The sequence below is a fragment of the Epinephelus lanceolatus genome, chromosome 8 (assembly GCF_041903045.1).
Source record: "Epinephelus lanceolatus isolate andai-2023 chromosome 8, ASM4190304v1, whole genome shotgun sequence".
Lineage (NCBI taxonomy): Eukaryota > Metazoa > Chordata > Actinopteri > Perciformes > Serranidae > Epinephelus > Epinephelus lanceolatus.
The window spans coordinates 46,098,043-46,114,780 of NC_135741.1; the positions used below are offsets into that span (position 1 = coordinate 46,098,043).

The following is a 16,738-nucleotide window of genomic DNA, read 5'->3' on the forward strand; positions in this document are numbered from 1 at the left end:
TTACATGATGTCACAACTTCAGCCTGTTACATGCATTGTCAGTTTTCAAAATATACTTCTGTTATTGCAGGAAATGTACAGTTTACATACAGTCTCTTTAAAAATAAACACACTATGTAGGTACAACACCAAAATGTACCTTTTTTTTCCTTCAACAATAAACAAGCATGTGGTTAAGTTTTGCCAGCACACGCACATGGTTGACTTAGTGATAGAAGTCATTGTAGCATGTATATCATTGTTTGGCCTACAATGTAGTGTTTTTAATATGCAGTTAGCCTCCTTAGACAAGTCTTGCTGTGTTTAAATACTTATGGCCCATAGAATAATGAATAGATGGAAACAAGCGCCCTTCTTGCTGGAGGACCCAATAAGTCTCATTATGGCAGCAGATACCAACACATCAGTGGGCTGGATGGAGGAGATATGCTGAATAAAATCAGGTGGCTAATAAACTGCTTTTGTAGTTGAAAAAAAAAAAAATCATCAAAAGATAATGCGTCAATACTCCACAACAACGGCAGAGTCTTTTCCCCCTTTAAGTAGTCCTGTAATGTTATCCCCTCCACTCGTAGTCTCCATATTTCTCAGCTCAGCTGTCTGTTCCATCCGTAGAGACTGACCTCTGGTGGAGTGTGCTGAGCACAATGATACCTTGCCCTAATATAGCATTTCTGTATCAATTTAATAGAAAGAGGAGCATCTCTATTTTCAACACTGTCTCACTCTGACCTTGTAACATATTGACGTTTGGTCATGGACTTTCCACATCCAGATACAAGGTGCAAGGTACCCTGGGTGCGTTGGTTGTTGACGTTCTGGGACACCATGTCAACTTCAGCCTGTTACATGAAAATACACTTCTGTTTTCACAGAAAATGTACCATTTGCATATAGTCTCTTTCAAAATAAATGCACTACGTTTTATAGCACCGTACCTTTATCAATAAATGCACGTGGTTACGTTTAGCTAACACACGTAAGTAGTTGGGTTTAGGCAACAAAAGCACATGGTTGGCTTCTCACAGGAAGCAAACACCGGCCTCCTGAGTCCTGGGTGAAATTTGGTGGTTGTTGAACCCATCCACCACCCCTCTCACCTGGCCTAGTTGGACTTCTGCCGCCTAAATTTTTGCTGTTGAGCCACTGTGTATCCCCCTGGGTTTCCTCCCGTACGCCATTAAACAATACAGGCAACTGGCCGTGTATCATGCTGAGTGGACAAGATGACACATTTTTGAGAATGAAACATGGGCAAAAAGGGAAGGAATAGGCAGCCTTACATGGCAACTTTAGGGGATGAAACCATGCTTGCCCCACCTGACCATCAGGTGGTATTCATCAGGCTAAAATTATTCATTTATGACAAGCCAAGCCAAGAGAGTTTGTTACCGATAAAAATACCATTATTTACTAATAATATTCTTTTTTTTCATGTTGTTTGAATCAATTAATGTCAATTTGTCACAAAAATCCACATGCTGTAGTTGACATTGGTGTTTTTTTTTCCTTCCAGTGTTGCAGCAGTATGGAAGGCATTAGGCAGAAGCAGCAGAGACCATCAGTGCTCTGCCAGGTGTCTCAAACAGCTTCCAGACGACAACACAGTATGCAGACACACATAGCTCCACACCACACCAGCAAGATTATCATTTTAAATGACAATCATTTTATGTGTGCTGACATTTTTTTAGTATGCGTCATTCTGTTATTCTGTTCTGTCTTCTAATGTGCACAAACAGTGTTAGCCTTGATATAAAATATACAACTGGGCTGTTGAGAAACAGCCATTCTGGCACTGGTGCTTGATGTTATTTGCTTAACTGAATGAATAAGCTGAATTAGGATTTTTCTCAGCATCGACAGGGACAGTATTTTTTGTTGCATGTATTTCCAAAAGATCAATGCTTTCTTCCCCTAGCGCATCCAAAAAGCAGTGCACCTGTCTCCATTTGCAAGGAAGAGGTAGATGCTAGCTGTCTTCCTGAGTCATCTTCATCACACATAGGCTTCTCTCCCAGGCAAAATCATCACTTCCTCCCTTTAAGGAGACACAGTCCAAAGCAGAGCTCCACTGAGGCCACGCCTAATGATGGGTGACTATCTGACATTAACACTGAATTACAAATGCAAATGACTATCATAACATAGCAAGATCAGTTGCCATCTAATTCACTGGTTCCCAACTGGTGGGTAGCTGTCCAAAAGTGGGTCGCGGGTTCATTCTGAATGGACCACAAGTGATTTGCGAATGTGTCAAGATTGTAAAAAAACACTGTTTATTTTGAAGTAAAGTGAATTTCTGCATGGAGCTTTTATTTTGAAGTGCTGTTTCCTGCTGTAGAGTGAGTGGATAACTAACAGCCACTTAACAGAGACAGCAAACTAGCTTGATGACATAGCCAAATGCAAGTATGATGCTATTGACGATATTAAACTGTGTGGACCTTAAACTAATGACTATGGAGAAATCTGGACCCCGTGGCTGGACCAGATGGGAACCACTGATCTAACTGATGGGTTGGCTTAAAAAATGTTATATTTTTATCATATATGATAAAGTTTCCTTGTTAACCAGCAGGACAGTTTACATGTGTGTTATGGACTTGGAAAAAGTTTATGAAAAGGTCTGCTAAGGTATCTGGTAGACAAGGGGGGAATGGTAGAGTATGAGAACAGGGCAGCTACTACAGTACAAGCCATTCAGTCCTTGGAGCAAGAGCAATGGCAGCAATCTCATCAGGAAGTCAAACACTAATCACAGTGGATATTGGACCACATCAAGCTTATATCTTGTCAGTGATTCTTTTTGTCATTTTCATGGACAGATTCTCAAGATGCAGCAGAGATGTGTGTCCACTTCAGTGACCTTAGGATTGGGGTGGTTCTTTGGCACTAGGGTAATGGAGATGTGTGCCAGCAACTGCTGGAAAATGGTGTTTTGTCACTGCCCCCAAGTGAAGCAGTTCAAGTGTCTAGCAGTTAAAGTATCTCGGGGTCTTGTTCATTAGTGATTAATTAAATGTTAGGTTGACAGGTAGATTGGTACTCCAGACTGGACAACATACTGTATAAAACGTGCGTATCTCCAGAGGGCACTTCGAGGAGGTTTGCTGATTAATGGCCATACTGGCAAACAGGCTTCTTTCAGTCAGATTCAGAATACTTTATTAGTCCCAACAGGACAATTCATTTCTACAGTCGACCTGTCCATAGCAGTCGAAAGGAACAGTGGTTCTGCTCCAGCGTCCTGACCTTGACCCTACAGCTAAAAGTGCCTTCCAAAATCCTAACAAATATCCAACACAAATATGACACCTATTGTACGACTTCAATTAAAAGCTTAATCCCAATTAAACCCCCAGGCTCTTTTACTAGCCCGGTGTGGCTACACATTCTGACAAATAAAGGCCAGTTTCAATTAAACACCTGGTCTGGTTGCCAAGCAGTTCATTTTTATAGAAGTTCTTTGGATGTAAAAAACCGGATTGTTAACTACCCACTTGAGCTAATGTTAGTTAGGTGTTTAGATCACACATACAAATAGAAATGTTTAAATTAGCCTGTAAGTTATTCATATTCCTTTAGTCCGTAAGGGTCCACTGATCAAAACAATCAAAAGAGTTTTTCATAAGAATTAATCCAAGTTATGAATTTTATGTTAAAAGTATAAAGTGGTGTTGTGTTGGTGTGCTGGGTGCTGTAGTCCTCGAGTCCCATGAAATGAGTATCCTAACGTAGCACATAATTGATATATTACTCAAAGCCTAATTTTTATACAAATAATATTCAACTGGTTTAAATAAACAATTTGATCGTATATCCTATCTTTGCTTAGCAACGGTTTTGTGTGCAAGGAATTAGAGGCCTGTTTCATATACATGCCCAAATATATCCCAAATATAATAATGTCCTGAATATAAGCCTGTTGGGTTCAGTGATATAAGCAAATAATAGCCCGGGCTACTGGAATTTTACAGTATGACCATTTTCTGATCTGCCATCTCTATGCTAATTCTTGTAATGTTCAGTTAAGTTCAGCTCTATTGTCCCATTTGGAGAAATCAGGTTTGCAGCCATGATAAACCAAGCAGTCGACAACCACATCACAATACAACAATACAAATCTTGACACAAAACAGTCATTACTCTCACAACCACAAGTTTCTTGTCAGAAAAACTTAATAGGTAATTTTAGGTGTTTAAAAAAAAAAAATGTGGGGGTGAAAACAGATACTCATGCTGGCTCCATAACAACAAACTCATTCTTTCAGCTACAACCTAATGCTCCAGTCAATAGGGTAAGGCAATTGAGATTGAGCAATACATTAAGAGGTTGTTTTACCTGGCCTGGCAGTTGGGTAAAAGAACAAAACAAGGAAATACTTCAAGTTTATTTGCTCTCAGCTTGGGGCGGCAAAGCACTATTTTCCAGCAGAGTGTCACGGTTTCAAAAGTAACCTTTAGTTCACAAATTGTGAATTTGTTCTCTTATGCCTCTGCTGCCTGGTTGAAAAACACTAATATAGCCTATACAAAGCTTGTATCTTTTTGTTTTTCAAATTATGACTGCTAATAAAGTGCTCCAAGGATGGCGTTTTTCTGTAGGCCCACACGGAAGTTATCTTCGCCCTGGTTTCAGCGTCAAAAAGCCTGTGGGATTTTGCCACTGGATTTTGGGTTATTGTAGAAAATAAGTAAGACCATCTTGATGATGTGAGCTCCACGTTCTCCAATCCAATCCAAGCCAATCAGTGTACATCTTCCTTATCACCAATGGAGCCAGTTGATAAATCAAGCTTTTGCCAAATCTAGCTGAAAGAACGGTGAAAACTTGTATTCCTCTGAGAATCTCTGTGAGTGCATGCACTTGTTCTTGTTTAATTGACTCTTTTTCTGCAATAACTTCACTTTTTGCTGTGTTTTTACTAGTGAGCAGGAGCTGCCATTACTTTTCTGCAAGTTGCAGCCTCCATTTTATGTCATCAACTACAATGTCATCCCTGATTGGCCCCAATTGTAATTTTATTTCCAGAAACTGTTTGTGGTGGCAGTGAGTCCAGACTAATATAGAAAGAGCACATTTTGTTCAGGAAGATGATCTTCACAAATGAACACCTCTTTTATGATTTTTGAAGCCTAAATGCAATCGCCAGAAGTAAAAACTTAATGTTAGGCTATAAATGAACTACACCACAGTCGCATAACTTAATGTCACCACCACAATGAAGCTGTAAAGCCATTTAGCTACTTGTCAATTGCCTTTTTAAAGACACATAAAAGCTTCAAAATTCACATTGGGGCATTTACTTGAGTAAATGTGAACGTCTCTTAAGCTTGTGTTAAAGGACCAGTGTGTAATATTTGGCATGGTTTATTGTCAAATCTGAATCTGAATCTGAATATTCTACCCATTAATATGTTTATATAAATGTATAACCGCTATAAAATAAAATTCGTTTGGTTTTCGTAGCCTTATAATTATGCTTTTATATATATATATATATATATATATATATATATATATATATATATATATACATACATACAGTACAGGCCAAAAGTTTGGACACACCTTCTCATTCAATGCGTTTTCTTTATTTTCATGACTATTTACATTGTAGATTCTCACTGAAGGCATCAAAACTATGAATGAACACATGTGGAGTTATGTACTTAACAAAAAAAGGTGAAATAACTGAAAACATGTTTTATATTCTAGTTTCTTCAAAATAGCCACCCTTTGCTCTGATTACTGCTTTGCACACTCTTGGCATTCTCTCCATGAGCTTCAAGAGGTAGTCACCTGAAATGGTTTCCACTTCACAGGTGTGCCTTATCAGGGTTAATTAGTGGAATTTCTTGCTTTATCAATGGGGTTGGGACCATCAGTTGTGTTGTGCAGAAGTCAGGTTAATACACAGCCGACAGCCCTATTGGACAACTGTTAAAATTCATATTATGGCAAGAACCAATCAGCTAACTAAAGAAAAACGAGTGGCCATCATTACTTTAAGAAATGAAGGTCAGTCAGTCCGGAAAATTGCAAAAACTTTAAATGTGTCCCCAAGTGGAGTCGCAAAAACCATCAAGCGCTACAACGAAACTGGCACACATGAGGACCGACCCAGGAAAGGAAGACCAAGAGTCACCTCTGCTTCTGAGGATAAGTTCATCCGAGTCACCAGCCTCAGAAATGGCAAGTTAACAGCAGCTCAGATCAGAGACCAGATGAATGCCACACAGAGTTCTAGCAGCAGACCCATCTCTAGAACAACTGTTAAGAGGAGACTGCGCCAATCAGGCCTTCATGGTCAAATAGCTGCTAGGAAACCACTGCTAAGGAGAGGCAACAAGCAGAAGAGATTTGTTTGGGCCAAGAAACACAAGGAATGGACATTAGACCAGTGGAAATCTGTGCTTTGGTCTGATGAGTCCAAATTTGAGATCTTTGGTTCCAACCGCCGTGTCTTTGTGAGATGCAGAAAAGGTGAACGGATGGATTCCACATGCCTGGTTCCCACTGTGAAGCATGGAGGAGGAGGTGTGATGGTGTGGGGGTGTTTTGCTGGTGACACTGTTGGGGATTTATTCAAAATTGAAGGCACACTGAACCAGCATGGCTACCACAGCATCCTGCAGCGACATGCCATCCCATCCGGTTTGCGTTTAGTTGGACGATCATTTATTTTTCAACAGGACAATGACCCCAAACACACCTCCAGGCTGTGTAAGGGCTATTTGACCAAGAAGGAGAGTGATGGAGTGCTGCGGCAGATGACCTGGCCTCCACAGTCACTGGACCTGAACCCAATCGAGATGGTTTGGGGTGAGCTGGACCGCAGAGTGAAGGCAAAGGGGCCAACAAGTGCTAAACACCTCTGGGAACTCCTTCAAGACTGTTGGAAAACCATTTCAGGTGACTACCTCTTGAAGCTCATGGAGAGAATGCCAAGAGTGTGCAAAGCAGTAATCAGAGCAAAGGGTGGCTATTTTGAAGAAACTAGAATATAAAACATGTTTTCAGTTATTTCACCTTTTTTTGTTAAGTACATAACTCCACATGTGTTCATTCATATTTTTGATGCCTTCAGTGAGAATCTACAATGTAAATAGTCATGAAAATAAAGAAAACGCATTGAATGAGAAGGTGTGTCCAAACTTTTGGCCTGTACTGTATATATATATATAGCAAGGGCCTTGCTTTAGAGAGGTCGCCATCTTGCGCCATCATGTATGTAAGGCAGTCCGAGCGGACAGTCCAGCCAGCCAGAGAACGCGTTTCGCGTGTATAAATAAACCAACGAAGACAGCGGAAGGAAGGAAAGAGGAAGAGGAAACAGCAGAGAGTGTTAGTAGTTCGTCGATAGAGAGTAGTGAAAGGTTTTTTTAGTTATAAAGTTTGCGAATGGACCACACTTACCACGCAACAGGAGAGAATGAACCCGAACCGTCATCTGCGAGGAAAAGAAAACGCAACTTCACTCCTTGTGATGCACTCTCTGCGGCGCTTTTCCTCCTGGTGATATCTCCCCAACGATGGCAGCACCGAATCCCATTCTGTGCAGCAAAATGGGAACGGAGGATTCAGCCTCTCTTCTCGCCCACTCAACATCCAAGTTCCTCATCTGTATGCTCCAGCTCAAACAGGTATGGCTCTGGGTCTGTGTCCGCTACAAGAAACTCTTCAAAATCGCGTTCAAAGTCGTCCATTGCAGCTACTATAGTCCGGAGATATTGCTAGGCTAAATAAACAGCTGAGCTCTGTTTACAGGCTATGCTGTCAGTCAGTGTGCGGGCTGGAGATTGGTGGAGCAGAGAGGGGAGGGGGTACCCGCTAGGTAATGTAAACGAGTATGTGTGTATGAACTGTGTGTGTTACGCTAGAAGAGTCAGAGTTTGGGACGGAGTCTTTTACCCCCTGGAGTGTTACCGGAGTTTCTGGAGTGCTCAAATAAACGGGCCTTTTTCCCGAACGCTCCTCTGGTCTCCTGCTCATAAGGGATTCATTACAATATCGTAACATGGCTTAGATTTCTAAATAAACATTTACCTCGTCGCTAGATAGACCTACTCCTGAAAAACTCGTGTCTGCGCAAGGCTTTTTGTCCCTACGAGGCCACCGTCATTTACCCGACGGGAGGGGTGAGCGAGTGAGCCCTGCAATCTAGAATTTGACACCTGATGTCACTGTTTACAACCAATTTTACACACTGGCCCTTTAAATACAGACCTTATTTCAGGCATCAAACCAAAAACCCACTGACTTTGAGAACCTGGAGTGCAAAAATGTTAACTCATTCATGGGTTTAAGGACTAATTTCCTTTGCTGCAGAGGGTAAACATGTGGCAGCCATAAACAAGGAGCTTTTTTTTTATTGTTGTACAAATATCTTTCACCTTTTGGCTCACCTCTTTCTCCAAAGGTATTCCCTTGTGCCACACTTTAAGTCAGAAAGTACTACAGTTAAATGACTGGTACATGACATCACTGAAACATTTCTCATTCTGCCAGCATTCCTGAGGGGACCAGTGCTCTATTTGTGAGTGGCCTCTGCCGCTGGCCTGGCTGTGATGTGGTATCTGAAGATTTCCCTAGTTTCTTAAAGTAAGTAGACTGCTGAATACTTAATTCATGGAATCACTTGTCTGTCAGGAGGAACGGATTACTGAGGAATCAGTTTTAATTGATATCAGTAATGCAATGTAACAGTAACCTTACAAGCATTATTTGCTTTTTCAAAAGAACTATTTCATATGGAATGCTGTTCATGTTAACATGTAAAAATATAACGTTCATTTGATGCTTTAAGACTACAGAAAATGCCCTGCTCAGAAGTAAATTTCTGACGTCTTAAGTTTAATATTGGGTGCAACCATTTCATCAGTTTCGGAGGGGAAACTGATGAAATAGTATTCAGTATACATTGTATTTGCACAAGATGGCAGTCCACTAGATGGCAGAATTAAATTAGACCGCATTGGGCATAGTGTTAAATCATCTATTCTGAGTGTGTTACTGATTTGCCTTCATTCCTTAAAGGGATAGTGCACCCAAAAATGAAAATTCAGCCATTATCTACTCACCCATATGCCGAGGGAGGATCAGGTTTTAGAGTCCTCACATCCCTTGCGGAGATCCCAGGGGAGAGGGGGTAGCAACACAGCTCCTCCTAATGCAAGCTGACGGCGCCCCAGATTCAACTCTCTGTTTTTAGCCTCATTGTAGCCTGTAGCTCTAACTGCCTCTGTGTACACCGCACTCACGTGTGCGCGCTTGCGCGAGACCGTGAGACATGGGCACTGCATTCATGTGTGTTCACGTGCTTTCGCTGGTGTCGTGCACAAGCACACACACGTGAACTCAGTGCCCAGAGAGGCAGTTAGAGCTACAGGCTACAATGAGGCTAAAAACAGAGTTCAAATGATGTTTTTCCAAGTAACTTTTTATGTTGGAGCTTCAGGACACTTGGATCACTACAGACGAGCAGTATGGAGATATTTTGTGGTTTCAGTTATGTGTTTTTGGACGTTTGAATCTGGGGCGCTGTCAGCCTCCATTAGGTGGAGTTGTGTTGCTACCTCCTCTCCCCTTGGATCTCTGCAAGTGATGTGAGGACTCTAAAACTTCACCTTGGCATATGGGTGAGTAGATAATGGCTGAGTAGATAATGGCTGAATTTTCATTTTTGGGTACACTATCCCTTTTATATCATATAAAATAATGCCTAAAGTTATTTGATTTGCTACTACTTCATATTACTGATATTGCTGAGGTCTGCCGAATTCAGCATCAAGTTTCACCAGGTGGAACTCTGATTTAATAAGTCAGCAATGATAAAAATGTGTAAACTGTGTCATTAAGGCTGACGAGCAGAGCATTAGCTGGTGAACATCACGTTTATTCACTTTACATGGAACTAAAATTAATACAGAATTAGCCAATTGTTTGCTTCATGTGTTATTGTCTGCTCATGAGTCATGAGAAATCATAAAACATCTTTCAGAATGAGTTTGGGCTCTGTTAAATTAAACAATATACTAACAGAGAAAGGCAAGCTAACCACTAACGTGCCTGCTTAAAAAGGAAAACAACAAATGCTTTGAGATGGCTCACAGAAATGACAGAGGTATGATCACAATACTGTCTGTGGTCTAACAGGTGGTGTGTTCCACATGTTTTATTTCCCAATGGCTCTAGAAAGGAGGATTAGCATATTTTTTTTGATTGATTGATTATTTTTATTTACGTGTCATGCACAAAGTGCCCAACCCTCATGGGTTTATAAGACACCAAAAAGAAAGTACAGTTGCAGTGTACATTATTATTATTATTTTTTCATTTCATACATAATTACAGCCCCTTTTACGGCTCAGACTTTAAACAGAATATTCTGCCTTCTCTCCCACGCTTTACAAATAAAATCTGCAACAAAAAAGGTTCCCTTTCTAAAACACAACTCAAGTTTCTCATACTCGTCCAGCCAAAAGAAATCAGCATAAATAGAGGACATTTTAATAATTTTAATTTTAAGGCATATACAGTACAGGCCAAAAGTTTGGACACACCTTCTCATTCAATGCGTTTTCTTTATTTTCATGACTATTTACATTGTAGATTCTCACTGAAGGCATCAAAACTATGAATGAACACATGTGGAGTTATGTACTTAACAAAAAAAGGTGAAATAACTGAAAACATGTTTTATATTCTAGTTTCTTCAAAATAGCCACCCTTTGCTCTGATTACTGCTTTGCACACTCTTGGCATTCCCTCAATGAGCTTCAAGAGGTAGTCACCTGAAATGGTTTCCACTTCACACAAAACACCCCCACACCATCACACCTCCTCCTCCATGCTTCACAGTGGGAACCAGGCATGTGGAATCCATCCGTTCACCTTTTCTGCGTCTCACAAAGACACAGCGGTTGGAACCAAAGATCTCAAATTTGGACTCATCAGACCAAAGCACAGATTTCCACTGGTCTAATGTCCATTCCTTGTGTTTCTTGGCCCAAACAAATCTCTTCTGCTTGTTGCCTCTCCTTAGCAGTGGTTTCCTAGCAGCTATTTGACCATGAAGGCCTGATTGGTGCAGTCTCCTCTTAACAGTTGTTCTAGAGATGGGTCTGCTGCTAGAACTCTGTGTGGCATTCATCTTGTCTCTGATCTGAGCTGCTGTTAACTTGCGATTTCTGAGGCTGGTGACTGGGATGAACTTATCCTCAGAAGCAGAGGTGACTCTTGGTCTTCCTTTCCTGGGTCGGTCCTCATGTGTGCCAGTTTCGTTGTAGCGCTTGATGGTTTTTGCGACTCCACTTGGGGACACATTTAAAGTTTTTGCAATTTTCCGGACTGACTGACCTTCATTTCTTAAAGTAATGATGGCCACTCGTTTTTCTTTAGTTAGCTGATTGGTTCTTGCCATAATATGAATTTTAACAGTTGTCCAATAGGGCTGTCGGCTGTGTATTAACCTGACTTCTGCACAACACAACTGATGGTCCCAACCCCATTGGTAAAGCAAGAAATTCCACTAATTAACCCTGATAAGGCACACCTGTGAAGTGGAAACCATTTCAGGTGACTACCTCTTGAAGCTCATGGAGAGAATGCCAAGAGTGTGCAAAGCAGTAATCAGAGCAAAGGGTGGCTATTTTGAAGAAACTAGAATATAAAACATGTTTTCAGTTATTTCACCTTTTTTTGTTAAGTACATAACTCCACATGTGTTCAGTCATGGTTTTGATGCCTTCAGTGAGAATCTACAATGTAAATAGTCATGAAAATAAAGAAAACGCATTGAATGAGAAGGTGTGTCCAAACTTTTGGCCTGTACTGTATGCCACACCTATAATTCACGCAAGGTATCATGGGGGCTTTAAGGTGGATACAAAGTAAAACACCATGTTTGTGTTTAAAAATTAATTCCATATAATTTATACTGGATGAAAACACACATAGGCTGTGCACAATATACACTGTCTGTTACTCAACCACTGACCCAGTAATAACCACATAAACACCTTTAAAACAATCAAATCCATGGGATTTATTAGAATGAAAACAAGCAGATAAGACAACAAAAATCCCACGGTGAGAGGCAGCAGAACCAGCAGGCCTCTCTCCTCTGCTGCTGCACAGGAGCTCTTAAAGCAACACAGTGGAGGATTGTGCTTTTTACCTCACGGGGTCCCCATACCGACGAAAAACGGTATTGTCTGTTACAGCTGTTGCAAAAATCTTTCTGCATTTGTTGACAAGCCAACGATACCGGTGAACTTCCTGAGGCTGGGCGTGTAATGCACGATCATCATGTCTTCAGAACAGGTACATGATTAGGCCGATTGCTTTATTTATTTATTCATTTTCGAAACTCAGAAATGAGTTGCTCTCTGTATGTCAGGGCTGACCTTCTCCTCACACCTTCACCTTCTTCCTTTTCTTTGTCGCTTCAGCCATGACAACCACATCTCACTTTGTTCACTTCGGTTCGACTACGCTACCCTAAAGAGAGGAGGGGGATATGACATGCCATAAAGCAGTAAAATTTTGTAGTCCTTTTTGTGTCCGGGTTCCTACCCGAACCCCGAAACTGCATAGTGCCAGTGCAAGCGAAAAAGACGCTCTCAAGCAATGACGGAGGTGTTATCCAACCTATTGTGAGTTGATGTACAATCACAAGGATTTTGGATATTTTGAGGGCTCAAAAATGCCATTGTGTTGCTTTAAGCACCTCCTCCATACCAGGTGCTCTGTACCCCGTTGACTAATGCAGCACACCTGGGCAGATCTACAAGGGAGGGAAAAGGAACAGCAGCACAAAACACATACACACCCCCACCCTTAAAACAATGAATAAATGGGTTGTCATACTATCATCTCACATGCAAGTACTGGGGCAATTAAAGCTTAACACAACACTAATACAGTACCCCATAGTTCAGTGACAAATGCTATTTATTCATTGAAATGTAACTAAGCTGCTGCCACCGAGTTCAAGAATAAGCAGCAGCTGCACAAGTAGCCAAATCAGTGGGTGCCACTCCCACCAGGTGCAAAAAGGCTACGATCATGAGGTGAAAAGAAACCCAAAGCCAAACAAAGTTACTGCATTACCAACACCAAAAACAGTAACACAGGTGACCAACACAAAAATGGAGTGCAACAGCCACATACCAAAAGGATCACAACATGTAGACCAGCTACAAAGTTGCTGCCATACCAACAGCAACACAAAGATCCAGCAAAAATGAACTGCCACTACCACAACACAAAATGGACACCATATGGTCTTCAACCACTCACAAGTTACTATGATGGATGCAGGAAACCAGCAACACAAATGGACCTGATGAATAGGGAAGCCACACCCACCACTCTAAGATCCAATGATCTGCGGGGGTGACTACATCCCAATGGTGCGTTCGTTTTGTACTTGGAGGTCGGAAGTCAGAATGACGTCACTTCCGAGTTGACAACGGTTTTTGCATTCTAGTTGACAATGGTGGCCAAGTCGGAAAAAAACATGAACTACCGTTGGGCTAGCCGTAGCCACTGTTAGCAATATCAGTTGATAACAACTCTCTATGTGGTATTTTGCACACACAGACAGCCTAGCAACATGCCCATGGATAACAATTTAACAGTACTATGGGTATGGCTGACCTAACGTAAAACAAATAAGATAAAATTGCTATAAACAGTACTTTAGCAGAGTGTTTACTCACTATGTATGTGACCGGCAGCCATCTTGAATTTGTAAGTTGGGGTTGATGCAGTTGACCCGAGTTGGAAATCCAATCTCAGGGTGCGTTCAAGTTTAAACTTCCGACTGGGAACTGGGAATTTCCGACCTCTGAGTACAAAACGAATGCACCACAAACCTCAAAAAAAGGTCACAACGAATTTGCTACAACAAATACCCAAAAGCAGTAACACACAAATGGCCGCACCAAAAAGTGGACTGCAACAACCACAGAACAAAATGGTCACAATGTAGTCAACCACTACACAAATGTTGCTAACTAGTAACTAACTAGTGCAGTGACTACATCCCTAACGTTCACAAACCACAAGTTACTGCATAAGTATTTATCACAGCGACACAAAACCGCGACCAAACAGAAACTAGACATCTCAAAACAAAATCACAATCAAGTTGCTCTGCAAAGTGCAAAAAACTAGGAAACAAGTTGCTGAAGCACCCCAACCCTGACCTGCCTACCAAGACAGCTAACTGACCTAGCTAGTCTTCAGTGGCCTGCCGAGCTCGAGGCGGCTTTAAACGCTAAACTCAGTGCATCACAGAAGAACAAGGAAATAAGGCCCGTTTCCACTGAAGAAGTTCCTGGTACTATTTGGGGGGCAGGAACTACTACAAGAACGTCCTCTCGCTCGGCCCTCTCAACCGCTGTGTCTCCACTAAGAGAGTGGAGTACGAGGAAGGTCCCTGTAAAGTTACCGGGCTCTGGATGTGACCCCATTTTGACTGGGGCGACGTAGGGGCGTAGGGATGCCGTTAGCTGTTAGCCCTTAGCGGTGTGTCTGTAATACTCAGTAACTCAATAAACGGTCCGTGAAAAAAAACATTTTTTTCAGCGGATGTCTTAGTTACAACATGATTGAGCTAACTGGAGTAGTTTCATGTCATATCTGACAACAGGAGGCTTTTAACAGATGACGTCCTGATTTTAGCTTTGCTGCTGTTGTGAGCTGTCCCTGTCAGCTGCAGCCACTGATGCTTTCTAGACATCGTGATTTCCCAAAACTGAATAAATACCACACATAGCAACACAAAACTGCTTTGCTAGCTCAATCATGTTGTAACTAAGATATCCGCTGAAAAAAATACTTTTTTCACGGACCGTTTATTGAGTTTCTTAAGCTATGAACGAGCTAACCCTCGAGTATATCCAGTCAGCACCAAGTAATCCCCAAGCCCCAGCCAGGAGTTTCTTGGAGGCAGGGACTTGTTTAGCCCCTGTAAAAGTTCCAGAACTCTGTCCTTCGGGGGTGGTTCCTGCGGTGGAGGAACCACCCCACCCCAATGGCCCCGGCCCCGTAGAATTACCCCGAAGTTCCTGCGGTGGAAATGGGCCTATAGACGCCTGAAGCATGCCCCCACTCAGGATTATCACCAAAAATAAAAAAGGCAAAATAACAAAGTGGCAAGATCTTACCCGCCCAGTGACTACCTAGTCAGGGTGCTCAAAACTAAAGTTTTAACTAAACACAGAGCAACAACCACAAATAATTTAACAAAAGAGATTACATCTACAAAAAAAAAGGCCACGAGATACACACAGAAACTTACATTTACATCACCTCATGGATGTTCTATCCCGGACAAGGCCTCATTTGTTACGCCCAACCCTTAGGCGGCCCTATGGGGCTAACAAAACTCCATCACTGACCCAATAATAACCACATAAACACCTATAAAACAATCAAATCCATGGGATTTCTTAGAATGAAAACAAGCAGACAAGACAACAAAAATCCCACGGTGAGAGGCAGCACGACCAGCAGTCCACACACCAGAGGCCTCTCTCTGCTGCTGCACAGGAGCTCTTAAACACCTCCTCCATGCCAGGTGTGCTGCACCTTGTTAACTAATGCAGCACACCTGTGCAGATCTACAAGGGAGGGAAAGGAACAGCAGCACAGAACACATACACAGCCGTAACACTGACCCAAATACTAAACTGAAGTTGCATAGAAGACAGGCGATAGTTATGCAGCCAAAATGTACCCACTAACAGGAGCCTACATGACCACAAAGCAGGCATAGTAGAGTCCATTGCAGTCGCTGCGTCAAAAAGGGGTGGGTGTGCTGACACCAACTAATGGCATGGAAGCTTTAATGTTCTAAATGTCCTAAGATATCAGAAATGTACTCATTAAAAGGGCATTTTCTGTTGTCTTAACGCGCATTTGATGCTTAAGATGTTGTATTTTTACCTATTAAGACGAACAAATTTGACTTATTAATAAGAATGTCAAAATAGATGTTTAGAGCCCTTCCGCGTTCCATAATCTCAGCACATATGCTTTTCCATCTTATTCAGTCCTATGAGAAGACAGACAGCACAGTGCAGTGTTCAACCCTGGAAGCACTATGCACTAGGACAGGGGTCTTTTTTGTTTTTCAGGCCAAGGACCCCTTAGCAGAGAGAGAGAGATAGAACAGGGCCTCCCTACTACTTATTTTGTATGAAGCTGAGTTGGACTGAAGATAATTCTCAGAGTACTTACAGGTCTTCTCTTGTTTGCACTTACCTGTAGTTGCTGAGTCAGCAGCAGTTGTAGCATGACTAGCTACATTAGCCTCCCCCTCTGCACTTTCATCTATGGTTACTGAGGTGAACGGTGTGTCAGAGTCTCTTGCTCTCTTCACAAGAGTGCCCGTACATTATATATATATATATATATATATATATATATATATATATATATATATACAGTACAGGCCAAAAGTTTGGACACACCTTCTCATTCAATGCGTTTTCTTTATTGTCATGACTATTTACATTGTAGATTCTCACTGAAGGCATCAAAACTATGAATGAACACATGTGGAGTTATGTACTTAACAAAAAAAGGTGAAATAACTGAAAACATGTTTTATATTCTAGTTTCTTCAAAATAGCCACCCTTTGCTCTGATTACTGCTTTGCACACTCTTGGCATTCTCTCCATGAGCTTCAAGAGGTAGTCACCTGAAATGGTTTTCCA

The 16,738-nt window shown here is 41.6% G+C and overlaps 1 protein-coding gene across 2 annotated transcripts in view; it reads left to right on the forward strand.

Moving 5' to 3' along the window:
- The window catches only part of foxp3b (forkhead box P3b), a 53,369-nt gene that overhangs the window by 12,773 nt on the left and 23,858 nt on the right, over nt 1-16,738 (forward strand). For both annotated transcript variants that reach the window (XM_078170373.1, XM_078170372.1), the window contains 3 exons: nt 1,517-1,607; nt 1,922-2,096; nt 8,516-8,608. In XM_078170373.1, coding sequence (XP_078026499.1) covers nt 1,517-1,607; nt 1,922-2,096; nt 8,516-8,608 — 359 coding nt within the window. The remainder of the gene's footprint in view (nt 1-1,516; nt 1,608-1,921; nt 2,097-8,515; nt 8,609-16,738) is intronic.